This window comes from Rissa tridactyla, chromosome 15 (genome assembly GCF_028500815.1).
Source record: "Rissa tridactyla isolate bRisTri1 chromosome 15, bRisTri1.patW.cur.20221130, whole genome shotgun sequence".
Classification (NCBI taxonomy): domain Eukaryota; kingdom Metazoa; phylum Chordata; class Aves; order Charadriiformes; family Laridae; genus Rissa; species Rissa tridactyla.
The window spans coordinates 15,154,178-15,167,560 of NC_071480.1; the positions used below are offsets into that span (position 1 = coordinate 15,154,178).

Genomic DNA, 13,383 nt, shown 5'->3' on the forward strand with positions numbered 1-13,383 from the left:
TTTCTGCGTAATGGGTGAAGATTTAAAACACGGCAAGGGATGACCATGGCAGCGGGCCCGGGGGTCAGCTTGGTGCCGGGGGAGGGCGGCCGCCGCCTCAGCGCGGCGACAGAGGGAAACCTCTCCTGAGGGGAGCCCGGGCGGCCCTGCTTTTGGCGGGCGCTGAGGGGGGGGCAAGAGCCCGGTGATGAGCCCCTGCCCCGGGCGGAGGGGAGGGCAGAGCTCGCCGCCTACCTGCGCTCACAGCTGTCCCCCGCAGCGCTGCGCGGCCGGCCGAAGCCGTGGGACGTGAAGCTGAGGGGTGTCAGCCCGGGGGTGGCTCCCCTTTGGGCGCGGGTCTTGCTCTGGGAGAGAGAACCGATAACGACCGTCGCTATTCAGGCGTGAGAAGGCGGTGAGTGCGGGGGTGAGGGGGCAGCTTCAGCCGTCGGCGGGGCTGAGGGGAGCCTCGTGGTGGGGCGGCGGTGGCGGGGCAGCGCCCCGTGACAGGTGGCGGTGGGGTTTTGGGGGGCACACCGTGTACCGGTGGTGGCGAGGGGCGGGTAGAGGCGGCAAAGCGAGCGCGCCGGTGGGGCAGGCAGGGGGGGTGCGGAGCCGCCCCAGCGCGCCGGCTCCAACATGGCTCTGGCGGGCGGCGGCGGCGGCGCCCCCTGGCGGCGGCTGGCGGGCGCGGCCGGTCACGTGAGGCGCTCAGGGCCTGCTGCCGCCGCCGCTTCCCCCAGTCAGAGCGGAGCGAGCCGAGGCAGAGACGAAGAAACAAGATGGCGGCCGGTGGCGATCCGGAGCGGGACGCCGGCAATTCGGATTGAGCCCTCGGCCCTCACGGCTCGGCGGCCCCCCTCCCCGGCCCGGATCCCTCGCAGGGGGGGGAGCTTCCCCGTAGCCGCCTGTCCGGACTCCGAGCGCCCTCCCGAGCCTTCCTTCCCCCTCCCTTCCCCCCCTCGGCCAGCGCCCAGAGATGCGGGGCCGGCGAGGCAGGCCGCCCAAGCAGCAGCAGCCGGCGGCGGCCACCGCTCAGGCGAGCTCCCCGGCTCCGCCCGCCCCGGCGGGCCCCATCGGGGGGTTGAGGTCCCGGCAGCGGGGCAGCAGCCGCGGCAGGTGGGCGACCTCGGCCCAGGCGGAGACGGCGGGGCCCAAGCAGAAGGGAGCCGGGGCTGCCCAGGCCTCTTCCCCCGCCACCGCCTCCCCCAGGGGGGGCAGCAAGAGGAAGGGAGGCAGCGGCAGCAGCAGCACCCCTGGTGGGGGAGGCAGCAGCGGTAAGGGTAGGGGCAGGGCTGGGGCTGGAGGAGCAGGGGGAGGAGGCGGAGGAGGCAGCTGCAACAGCCAAGGCAGGGCTGCCTCGTCCAGGAGGAGCATCAGCAAAGTGGTGTACGATGATCATGAGAGTGAAGAGGAGGAGGAGAGCATGGTGTCCGAGGAGGAAGAGGAGGGAGACCCCGAGGATAACCAGGACTCCGAGGAGGAAGAGGAGGAGGAGATAATGGAGGAGGAGGACGACGACGACTCCGACTACCCAGAAGAGATGGAGGATGAAGATGATGCCAGTTATTGCACTGAGAGCAGCTTCAGGAGCCACAGCACCTACAGCAGCACCCCAGGTAGAGAGTCAGTGGGATGAACTAAAACAAGTCGAGGGCACCCCACATGCTCCCTCTAGGTTTGCAAATACAGTCCGCACGCATTCTTCCTCCCATGCGTGTATGTAAGGGATGCCTGCAAGTACTCACAGGGAGAGAGGGGTATGCAAATTAACGACTGCAGCCCCACGGATGCAGGGAACGTTAGAGGATGCTTACAAACACATGCACTAGAGGAGGGAGGGAGGGAGGGCAGTACATGCTGTAACAAGGGGATGCTTTGCAAATATGCATGGAGATTCTGGTGACTGCAGAAATGCATCATACACCAGAACATGTTGCAAACGATGTCAAAAGTGCATGGAGCATTCACTTAATATTTAAAAACAAGGGAAACGAGATGCATGCCTTGCAAAGAGGTCCTTTCAAATATATACAGGAAAGGATGGCTTGTGCTTGCAAATATAACTTGATGTTAAAAGGAAAGGAAGCACATGCAACTTGAAGTGGCCAAAAAAAAACCCCGAAACAACCATAAACACTGAAAAATTTCAGGCTCTTGAAATCAGAGGTATAACTGGGTCCAACATTTACTGGCTTTAAGACAAAACTAGCTTTCCAAGGAGGGAAATGAGGTGCATTGTTCAAAATGGAGATTGCATTGTTATAGTTTGGGGAAAAGTGCACAGGGCCTCATTGCAAGGGTGTAAACCTAGTTTTAGTTAAACACAGAGATTAAAAGGTGGAGGTTGAGTCAAAAGTCTTGGTTTTAAATACTGCATTTATCTTAAGATATGGCAACCTTTAAAACTCACGTAGGGGTTAAAACTCGTTAAACATCATTGTGATTATTTTTTTGTTTTAACCTCGAGTGGCAAATTTGGGCTGAAATTTTTAAGGCCTGCATTTCTGTTTGTCCTTAATTAGTTCATTAACCATGTGGGTTTCAAGCTTCAAAAATTCTTTATCTAAACTTAAGCACTTTGGATTTATTTCAGTTCATTCCAGAATGGAATTCAAGCTTAGAATTTTTTATTTTTTTTTGTTTTTAATTCTCTGAACCAAGAGTGTAGTTAAACTTAGGGATGACCTAGGAGTCTTGCTGAATTGGGCTGCGGGATAACAAACCCTGCTGCTGTACAAGTATTTGGCCAATTTGGAATGGGGGAGGAACAGGTTGTTGGTGAAAAGGCATCGCATCTTAATTAAAAAAGGGGTGTAGTTTTGAGTAGTTAGCTGACGACTTTTTAAAAGGGGGAAGTACTGGCTACTAAATGTGTCATTTGTTTTTATTTTGGTTAGTTAATGGTATCAGCTCATTATGTGACTTCATAATAGTCCTTTAAAAAGCTCTGTATGTCTGTCTCTCTCTCTATATATTTTAATCTGTATCCATATGCTCAGGAACTTAAATGAATCAAAATAAGTACGTGCTTTACTAAACGAATTTAATTTAGAGATTTATATATTTTTTTTTTTAAGATGTTAGTTTACCTGTTGCAGGGATGTCCTGCAATCAAATCGAGATTTTTAGAATATTTATTACTTTAAAGATTGAGGTCTAACTTCACAGAAGAAGAAAACTCTCAAGTATTCTCTTGACTTTTAACTCTTCATTTTCTGCTTAGTTGTGGTAACTTTGATTTTTATTACTTTTGGGGGGAGATGCATTTGTCAGGGAAAGAATATTTTTATGATTTTACTTGGCTAGATCAGAGAACATATTTTTTTACGTGAGCATCCAGGTTTAAAATGAGTTCTACAGAATATGGGTGTATTCAATTTTTGAAATGTTCTTAAGTGTTTTGGCAAATAACAAGATAGTTCTGTGTGCATTGTTGTGCAAGTGCAGACAGGTTTTATGTGGTATTTAGGTGTATCAGAAACCACTTTGATAATTTATATGTTTATTTCTCACTTAGGGTAGCTTCAGTTAACTTTTTTAACATAAGTTTTAAGTGTAAGCATTTTCATCCTTAAGTGCTTTTTTTTTTTTTTTTTTTTATACTGAGTGTTTGATAGTTAAAACATCTCAGTTGTTATTTTGGCAATTTACTGGCAGTTCTCATTAGTTCAGTATTTGCCTAAAGGTCTCCTTCCCTCTCTCCCAGATATGCTGTTGCCCTTTTGCAAAGAAAGTAGGAACTTTTAATTCGATCAGCTTGGTCTGTGTCTTGTTTCTGCTGAACAAGTCCCGATGTTGAGTGTTGCTACACACTGGTGGCACTCATTGAAATCTTAGTCTTATCATAATCCAGGAAGAGATACTTGACCCTAGAACAGCGTTAATAGGCAAGGAAAAGATTCACCTAACCTCAGTATCTCTTTATCTGACAGCGGCCAGCGCAGAGAAGAGTGTTAAGAATTGGGCAAGCATACAGTGATATGTCTTCAGAGTTCCCTCATGGGCTCCAGTGCTGTCCGACTCAGGTGCATGCTGAGCCAGAATTGGTCTTTAGCTATGTTTAGATACGGGTCCTTTTCTTTCCTATATTTATCTGCAAAACAGACAAAGTGTAATATACAGTGACAAAGTTCCTGTGGCTAACTGGAGGACTTGAAGGAGTGTCTCCTCTATTGTTTTAAGCTGGTCTCTGAAAGAATGCTGTGGTGCCTGGTAGTTTGTGGTTTTTTTTTCTGCTAGAAGAGATGCTGAGCAATCGTTCTGCACTTATCTTCCCTCAATCACGCGCAGCCTGAATTACTACCACTTTCAGGATATAGTATTGAGGGCTGAAGAGTTTATGTTTTGAGAGCAGGGCATTGGAAAATTGCGATCCCAATCAAACTCTCCTTTCAACCAAGATTTTACATGTAAGTCGCATCCCACTTAAATGGGTGACGGACTTTTTACATTTTTTTCAAACTTGCATCAATGAATTAAAAGATCACAGTGCAACGTCTCTAGCCAAGAAAGATCCATTTTTGTGCTCTGCTGGGGAATTTACACCATATCTTGAACTTGGATGTAGGAGTACTTTTGTTACTATATTGTTATTCAAGTATTTAAAGAAGCAAAATCTTAGGAATGATAAATGCCTTTGATATAGCACTTAACCGTGGTACAGTGAAATCTTATTATGTGAATGCATATGGTGTTTATCATTGCTTTGTCTTCTGCTGGATGGACTTTTGGTAGAAGGATTTTGTGTGTGTGTGAGGTTCTTTCTCTTCTACCTTCTGGGGATACAAAGGTAGAGGTACTTTTAGGATGGTTATCCTATGTATCTTGTATCGCTAATGATTTTTGCCATTACCTGTCCACTATAAGTTCTACTTCAGGCTTGTCACAATTGCATTATAGATATGAAGTATTTTCCATATGTTGCAGAATTTTAAAAGGATTTAATCAAGACGCCTAGAAGTCCTTCATTTTTTCCCATTTCTTGATTTTCTTTGTCAAAACTTGGAAAGCTAGCTTTAGGAGGAGCTATACATCTAGATTTTGGCTGAGATAACAGTCATCAGTTACCTTAACAAGCAAGTACACAACAGTGGAGCCAAAAGATTTGTCTTAAAATACATTAAATAAATTTTTTAGATGGATTTTGCTAGTCTGAGCATTTACAGTGATTGCCCATCACTTCTGTTAACCAGTTACTTCACCAGTGTACTTTTATCTTCCGAGTGAAAGAATTTAGCTGGAAACGAGGTGTTGCATTTTTTGTGTCTGTAGTAATTTTATATCTTAACACGTCTTCATGCTCTTGAATTGTTTAAGTGGAGACATTGAGATACGACAGTAAGATATGCAGCCTCTTTTGTCTGTCGTGAGAAGATTTACCAGCCTCCCAAACACCTTACCGGGGGTACCCCGTTCTCTGAATTAAATCTGGCGTGTTCTTATTTTACCACTTACTAATCTGAACTTTGATTTGTAGTCCAGAGGAACTATCGCTAGTTCATCACGCCGGTCATGAAAAATGTAAGAAGATGAGCTCTAGCAAAGGAATTGCGTAGAAGGCCAAACGAGTAAAACTGTGGCTGATTCTGTTGTATTGACATGCAAATTTGCAGTTTATCTAAAGAGGGCATTTGTCGGAGCTCTGTACAGCAAATACCGTACCATTGTCAAAGTACCTTTGTTATAAAAGGCAGAATAATTTGATGTACTGCAGATGAGTTTATTGTGCAAACTTTTTTTGTAGGTCTGCAGTAAAATTCCACAGCTGACCGTTGTGTTGCATAGAACTGGTGTAAGGTGACCAAACGTGGATTTTAGTGGAGCGGGGGCTGGCTCTCAGGGCTCACTAACTTCTGAAATTAGTTACAATTTATCCTGAGTGTGTGCCAGCTAAGAAATTGTCTGTCAGAATGTTACTGAAAATCGTTGTGTTAGTGCTATTTCCCCCCCCCCCCCTTTTTTTTTTTTCTTTTTTGCCCCCTGGCTTTGTAGGCACAACAGGGTGTGACTCTGAGTACTCACAATGACAGTGTGGGATCTCATCTGCTACTTCTCTTGTGTTAGTTATCCAAATGTTACAGTGATGCCTTAGAATTTAGGGGGTTTGTATCCTGGCTCCTACTAAGAGTGTACCAATGGCCATAAGGTTGAGAAACTAAATTCTTAATGTAAAATGAATAGAGAGCCCTGGTTTGATTTAGAAGTGTACTACTGACAGATGTACAAACTGAACAAGTAAACAACCAAAAGTTTTACAGTTCTAAAATGGGATTTAAAGAACGTAAAGACCTATTTTTGTACAACTCATGGCAGTGGTCAAACTTAATTTGGGAGCACGTGTTGAGAATTTCTGCGATACGAGTGTTCTCAGGAAGAAGCTCTCAGGATCTAGTCTAGTAACTGGTTATTTTTTTCATTTGTGCTTCCAACTTCTAAAGCTTTTGTGGTACTTGGAATGTCTCATTTTTAATGTCGATTTAGATATTAAGTTTAATCTTGTTTGTGGTTGTTTCTTTTTCCAGGCAAAAGAAATAAATTTGGGTTAGGTATGATTGTTGCAGAGCAATATTCGAATTGGAGCTGCACTTACAAGTAGTTACAAATGCATCTTACTCCTTCAGAAATTTTTTCTGGAAGAGATTATTTGACTTGTGAATATTAGAAACATGTTTACTGTCATGTTGGCATTTTTAAAAGGGAAAAAAGTGTTTTGTATAAGTCAAAGCCTTTAATTTTGGCTCAGCCCAAGAAAAAGATTTAGATTTCTCTATTTTGGTACTGCTTTTCATAATGTATTCTTATTTTATGTTAAACTGATTCATTTTACTGCTTTTTCTTCCTTGGTGTAAGCTGAGCAAATGTTCTCCCAAGAGGTTGACTTTTAATTAAGGAACCGGTTTGGATATTGCTGTGACAAACGTGTAGCTATATCCAGTTTATGTATTCTGCTGGGGGGGGGGGGGTGGGGGAAGAAAAGAAAAATCACAAAAAATGTTCTCTTACAGATTTTCATTAACTATTTTCAGTTTTCTCAGTGATATCTAACAAGAACTTGTGTGTTGCTGTACATTCTCATTTGAAACCTGACTGGTGCATAGTAGTAATACAAAGTAGTACTCAGACAGCAAATGTCTCGTTCTTGTATGTTTATTAAAACCAATCAAAGACAGGACAGTCTGGTGAGTTTAGGAGGGTAGTCAAAAGCCAAAATTTCCAGAAGGAAGGAAAACATAGGAGAGGGCATCTTTTCTAAGGAGTACTCGTGCTTCCAGGACGTCATATAACTGCCAATTGGTCTTTATGTTGAGAAGTTTCTGTAGTGACTCATGATCCGGAAAACAAAACCAACCCAGTTTTATTTTACTAAAGATGGACTTTTATGTAAGAGTAGTGTAGTTTGACTTGATTTGTGGCACTTGAAGCCAAAAATTAATCTCTTATTGGGGGAAAATGGAAAATCTTTTCACTTGCTGGGGTGAATTTTGTGGAGTGTGGCGGGAGGGTGGTGGTGTGTGTTCTGTTTTTTATTTTTTTTTTTTTTTAATTTCCCCCCCGCCCCACTCCTGTGATAGATTACGGAAGTCTCTGAAACTCCTTGGTCTGTCTTTTCTCTCCCCTATACTTTATCAAGTTTATCCTTTCCACTGCAACTCTTGAACAGGAGCTCTAGGCTGGAGTCTTAGTGCTCAAGTGCTGAGAAATTATGAGGAAGTTTTTAGAGAAGAAAAATGAGACCAGTTGTCAGCTTTCTAATCAAGAAATGCTGGAACCAGTGTTTATTTTTTAGGTTATACTAGTGTCATGCTACTCTCCCTGTTTAAACAAGACAGTGGTTCTGGCAGAATATTTGTTATGTAGGACCTCCATCCACCAGTCCATTACTTGAAATATATTGGGCTGAAATGCTATGTTTACTAGTACTGTGCAACTGGAGTGAAGGGATATGTAACATAAGTGAGACAAGGAAAAACTGGATTTTTGTGATTTTTTTTTTTTTAGGCTACATGTATGTGGTAATTGAAGCACAAAGAGCATGGAAGTCATTATTTAGTCATGGTACAAACTTTCTGTATTCTGGACACTGATGTAAATAGTTCGTTCAAATACTCTGTTTTAAAACAGCCTATATAAACCAGAAGATATGTTAAAGATGGTTAAAGTATTTTTAAGTTCCATATCCTCCTGTGGTAAAGAGTTAGACTTTCTCTTTTCTTCTTTCAGTCTGTGAATGAAAATGGAGACGTGCTTTTTGGTCCTTTTAAACTCCACTTCATTTCTAAATTTTGAAGGTGTCAGCATTTGAACCAAATAGGTTGAATAGATGGAAATTTAAAAAAAATAATCAATAAAGCAAGGGTTGGGGCCTTTTAAAGTGCTTCAGAAAATCTGGTTTTGGGTGCTCAGCCTGTTAGTTCAGTAATTTCATTTTATTCCAAATATTGTTAGTGTGTTTTGCTTAAATATTTGTAATATGAATTATTTTAATAGATTATGGTAAGTGTAGGCTATAATTATCAATATCTATAATTAAATGTGCCATATGAATAAAATTGTTTACTCTTTAATCTTAATTACAGGCAGCTCTTCAACTAGAGAATTCAAAATAGGGAGAGGCAACCATTGCAGACTACTTCATCACTTTTGGAGACAACTAGCGAAGGAACGCGATTTAAGAGAAGTTTATGCTAGATAGAAGTATAATGCTGAGACACTCAAGATGCTCTGGATCCTGTAAATAGTCCAATCGTGGCAGCAGGAGGCTATTGGCAGATCAGTTTAACCTTCCAAATAAAGCTATGGAATTTGAATGGCATAGAAGTGGACACTTTCTCTCTTTGTACTGGCTCAAACTTGAAGGTGGAATTTGATCTAGGGATTTGGTTAATATGCAGAAATGATCTCAGAAATATACAATTTACGTGTAATAAAAACGTAATTTTGGGAAACTTCAGTGTGAATAAATTGACTTTATTTAACTTAGAGTAGATACATCTGGATTCGGTTTAAAAGTCTGGCCAGTCAGGTGGTGCTTAAAGGAGACGTAACTTCTGCTGGTACACCTGTGCTGGAATCCTCTGGATGTTTGTTTTAGACAAAGTAGTCTACTTAAAACAAAAAAACCTGCTGCTACAAGAAGACATTTCCACAAACGGGAAATTATTCAAGGCAAATCATGAAAATTATTTACCCAAAGTTATTTAATAACCAAGATAAATTGAAAAACATTAATGGCAGTAGGTGATGTAGTAATATAAAGTTAAGAAAAGAGAGCAACAGTGTAACTATGTTGACTGCTCAATGTGGTCATTGCACTGCATTTGCTATATTATTTCACTTCCATATATTATTTAAAATGCATATTAATATAATGCACATATGTAGTCTCCCAAATCAAAATAATTTTTGTTATTGTTTAATCATCAATTGCATAGTCTACACAAGCTTACACTTCTCTCTTAAATACTTAAATTGATTATTTTTTAAACAGTTTTCTCACAGATAGTACTCAGAATTCCCTAGGGAGGGCAAAATACATGACGAATGACAAAAAAAAATAGTTGTTGTCAAATCCTGGAGTCTCTAAAATAATTAAAAGTACAATAAAGTAATTTGAAGGTACAAGTGTTTGAGGAGACTGAAGTTGGATTTTTTTGTTTGTTTTTTTTTTGCCTGCCAGTGAATGTCAAAGTCAAGCTTTGGGCAGTTTGCCCTGTGGAAAAGAGAAGTTTTTCCTTGAAGGTGAAGAGCTTGAAAAGTTGGATATGGTTATTGTAGGAAAACTTTTTTCAAAATTTGAGGGATTTTTTTTTTTATTTTATTTGAAGAACAGTTGGGTAAACATGAACCGTGATCTTCCAAAAACCTTCACAGAACTTGAAACTGCTTCTGCGGAGTGTCAGCTGTATGGGGTGTCATCATGCTGCAGATAATTAGCAACGAAGAAGTTATCAGAATTGCAAACAAGCCTAGAGTCCTTATTTGGAGTTCAAAACTGCCTTTCTTCCACTGTCTGAGCGGGTGGAAGGGAGGGGGTTATCCACCCAACAAGCACAATACAAAAAAATTCAGCTCAGAAGAGAGACTCCGGCACTTTGACATCATTATATCATACTCCATTACCCTACACTTTTAATTTAAGTTCAACGGCCACTTAGAATGCTTCAAGATTTATGAGCATCTTGGCAGAGAATGTCCATCTTTTGCACTGGAGATTAAACTGCTTGGTTTTGTTGGTTTGGTTAGGGGTTTTGGTTGTCTGTTTTTTAAGGGTATCTGGAGTGTTTCTTGAGATTGCAGTTGATGCGTTAACCAGTAATATGTTTAAGCACAAATTGTTAGGAATTTCTCAATTTCTAAATCACACTCCGATCATCTTTTCAACTTCAAGTTCAACCTGGGTACAGCAAATATCAGTAACAAATTTTAAGTGAAATTGGAAAGAAAAAAAAAATAAATATTTGAAATACTATGCCACCAAGGCATTCAATAAAAATGTGTCTGGGATATTCTGCATCTTTGAATACTTTGCTTTTTTAGCTCTGGCAACCAGATTATATGCAGTGCAGAATTGCTCAAAGCAGTTCAGTGTCTGAAAAGAGAAAAGATTGGAGCTCTTGCGATGCGGAGCGTGGTTTATGGTGTGGATCAGGAGTGTGGAGTGGTACGACAGTAGCCGTGCTGCGTACCGCCAGGCATGACACAAAGTAGTGGACAGATGAAGCAGGCATTTTATAACGCAGTATGTTTTTCCTCATTGTCTGAACTATTAGTTTTACAATTACTTTTGAAATTTCTGTGCTCTATACCAGAGCAAACATGAAAATATGTAAATTGATTTAAATACAAGATGAAGAGTGGTGTGAATAATGCAATCACATTGGTTACGTTGTACTTGCACCAAAGTAGAAATAGTCTTTTTATGGTATTGTGACATAATTTGTGTCCTGTTAACACCTTTATTCTAAACCTCTAATTGTACCAATATGCTTCCTTTTTAAGAGGAAGTGTTAGACAACTTTTTTAACTTTTTCAGAAAATATTAGGAATGCCTTGTTCTGATGTTTTTGCATCTCCTGTTAGTTTGATGTAACAAACATACCAGTGTTTATCTCTTGTGAAAGAGACATCAACAAAGATGGTGTCTGGGGAGTGTGTTTTTCAGTGAAGGATAAAAATAATGCATAGGACAATTATAATTTTGTTCTCGGAGTAGAAAATCTCAACAAATGAGAGGCAATAAGGAGTCTTTGCTTCTTGCAGCAGCATTCCTTCGTTCTAGTTTGTCTTTGCCTGAAATCACTGGGGTGGATGGGGGGGGTTGTCACTTCTGATTAATTTAGCTAAACTGGGGTTATCGTTCTTGCTGCTTTCTTTCTTGAAGTGCAGTTTCTTTTATGGCTTTACTGTGTGACAGACACCTTTTTCTGCTACAATTGCAAACACTGAAAAGAATCCTAGTTTCGAGCTCTGCCAGCTTTTTGTGATACTTGGACTCTGTGAAGGCCATTAGTCATTTCACAATATCTGTTCCGCATCGCTGTTGTCTTGCATGACCAACTGCTAGGACTGTTCCTACACCGTCCTGGAATATTGAGGGAAGCTTCAGGACCCTAAAGTAATTTAATCTGTGAGTGTGCACATGTGTGTGTTTTTCTTTGGGGTCTTTTCATTAAACCAACTCTTCTATGCGTGCGTGATTTTGGATCATGATGCTAGAAGAGTTGGGTTTAACGTGGATGTTTCTTGCTGTAAGAACGCTTGCTTTGTGCCTGGCTGTGAAACTCCTGTGTTTTTGTGTGTTTGCCACGATTAAACATTTTCCACTGATTTATGCAGAGGCATATTGGAAGACAGTCATACAAGCATTCTTGCATTTTCCACAGTCAGAACTCAAACTTAACTAAACTTGGAAATTTATTTTTATACGCAGATGATGTTGACCCATTACTTCTGTAATGGAAACATCTGGCAGTTCATCTTCTATATTGTTTCAGAGTGTCTAATTTGTTGCATGAGATTTCATTCTTTACAGTTAGAGAGGGAGAGATGTATCTGGTGTCATCTTGCCATACTGGCTCAATGACTGATTTATTTTTCTTCTGGAAACCTTTGGCAAACTGTCAATTATGCATCGAGATGTTTCTTAAAGGTAGCTCTTCTTTTTGGGAGCTTTTTTTTTCCTTTTCAGTGCATTAAAGGTTTAATGGTGGTGGTTTCAGATTCAGCAGAAACTGTCTTTGAGTGTCCGCTTGCCTCAGTAGGTCGTTTAGGGTTTTTTTTTCCCCTCGCTCCCCATTAGACTTATTTCCTGTATTTATGGGAGCATTGGAGGGAGTAGGTTGAGTTGAACAAATGCCACAGAGAACCATTTCCTCCTAATAGTAACATCCAGGATGACTAGAACTTACTTTATCTCTTAATTTTCTTGAACCGCTTATTTGGAGAGTCTGATATTCACAGAATTTGATCAAGAAATTATTGGTGTGAAGTTTAATATTCCAGAATACTTGTGGTATCACTCTTCAGTCTCAGATCACACAGTGGGTAATACATGTCACTTTTTATTAAAGCGTGCCTGTGAAGTTGCTGTTATGGACAACTTCATTTTTCCTTTGGATTTTCTCTGTGAATAAAATGCGTCCTGCTGACCACTTCTCTGTCTAGAATTGATAATTATGAAATTTAGTTGCTGACCGGAATTTTAGAGGACCTAAAACCAGTTTTCATCTCAGTTCTTGTTTTTAAACCAAGGTGATGGTTTTATGATTAGTTTATGAGATTTTCTAAACTTCAAGGTTGTGTGGGGTTTTTTTTTAAAAAAGGAAGTAGGTTTAATGTCTGCATCCTAGTACTTTAACTGATGGTTGCAAAACAGTTGCGTGTAGCTGGATACTCTTTCGTCATTTCGATAGAAGATTGAAAGATTTCGTCTGTCTAGTAGTGCTGGGTACAGAAACTTCCCTCTCTTGTTTTTCCTTCTGCTTGGCATCACGGATAGTGGAATTAAAGGGAAGGAAGTGTAGCATCTCCTCTGAATAAGCATCTGAGACGGAATTAATTATGCTCAGTGTCTTGTCATCTAGGTAGTGAAACAGCTCTTTAGGTTAGCTTTTTGTGTTAGGCTTTGTCTTTCCATAATTCTATCTCCTCCTTATCCTGTGGATACCTCTCCTGTTTTATTGAAGCACGAGGACAGTTGTTTTGGGGTTTTTATTGTTCTTTTTAAATTGGGAGTTTCTGAAGCATTTTCCTAAAACATATATCACTTTTATTTCTGGCTTGTAGGTATCCAGGAGAAATATTCTGGTTAGAAAGCAGTGGATAGAGTGATTTAGGTTCTCTTTTGCATTTTAATTTGGTTGAAATTGGTGTCCTAAGACATCTGCTTGAAATGATCTTTCC

At 41.2% G+C, this 13,383-nt stretch overlaps 1 protein-coding gene across 14 annotated transcripts in view; it reads left to right on the plus strand.

Annotated features, from left to right (window-relative positions):
• Positions 1-716: 716 nt before the first annotated feature.
• BPTF (bromodomain PHD finger transcription factor) overlaps positions 717-13,383 on the plus strand; it is a 58,848-nt gene continuing 46,181 nt past the window's right edge. For 11 of the 14 annotated variants that reach the window (XM_054221224.1, XM_054221221.1, XM_054221229.1 and 8 more), the window contains exon 1: positions 717-1,605. In XM_054221224.1, coding sequence (XP_054077199.1) covers positions 959-1,605 — 647 coding nt within the window. In that variant the 5' untranslated portion in view covers positions 717-958. The remainder of the gene's footprint in view (positions 1,606-13,383) is intronic. The other 3 variants (XM_054221222.1, XM_054221227.1, XM_054221236.1) reach the window with 1 other exon arrangement.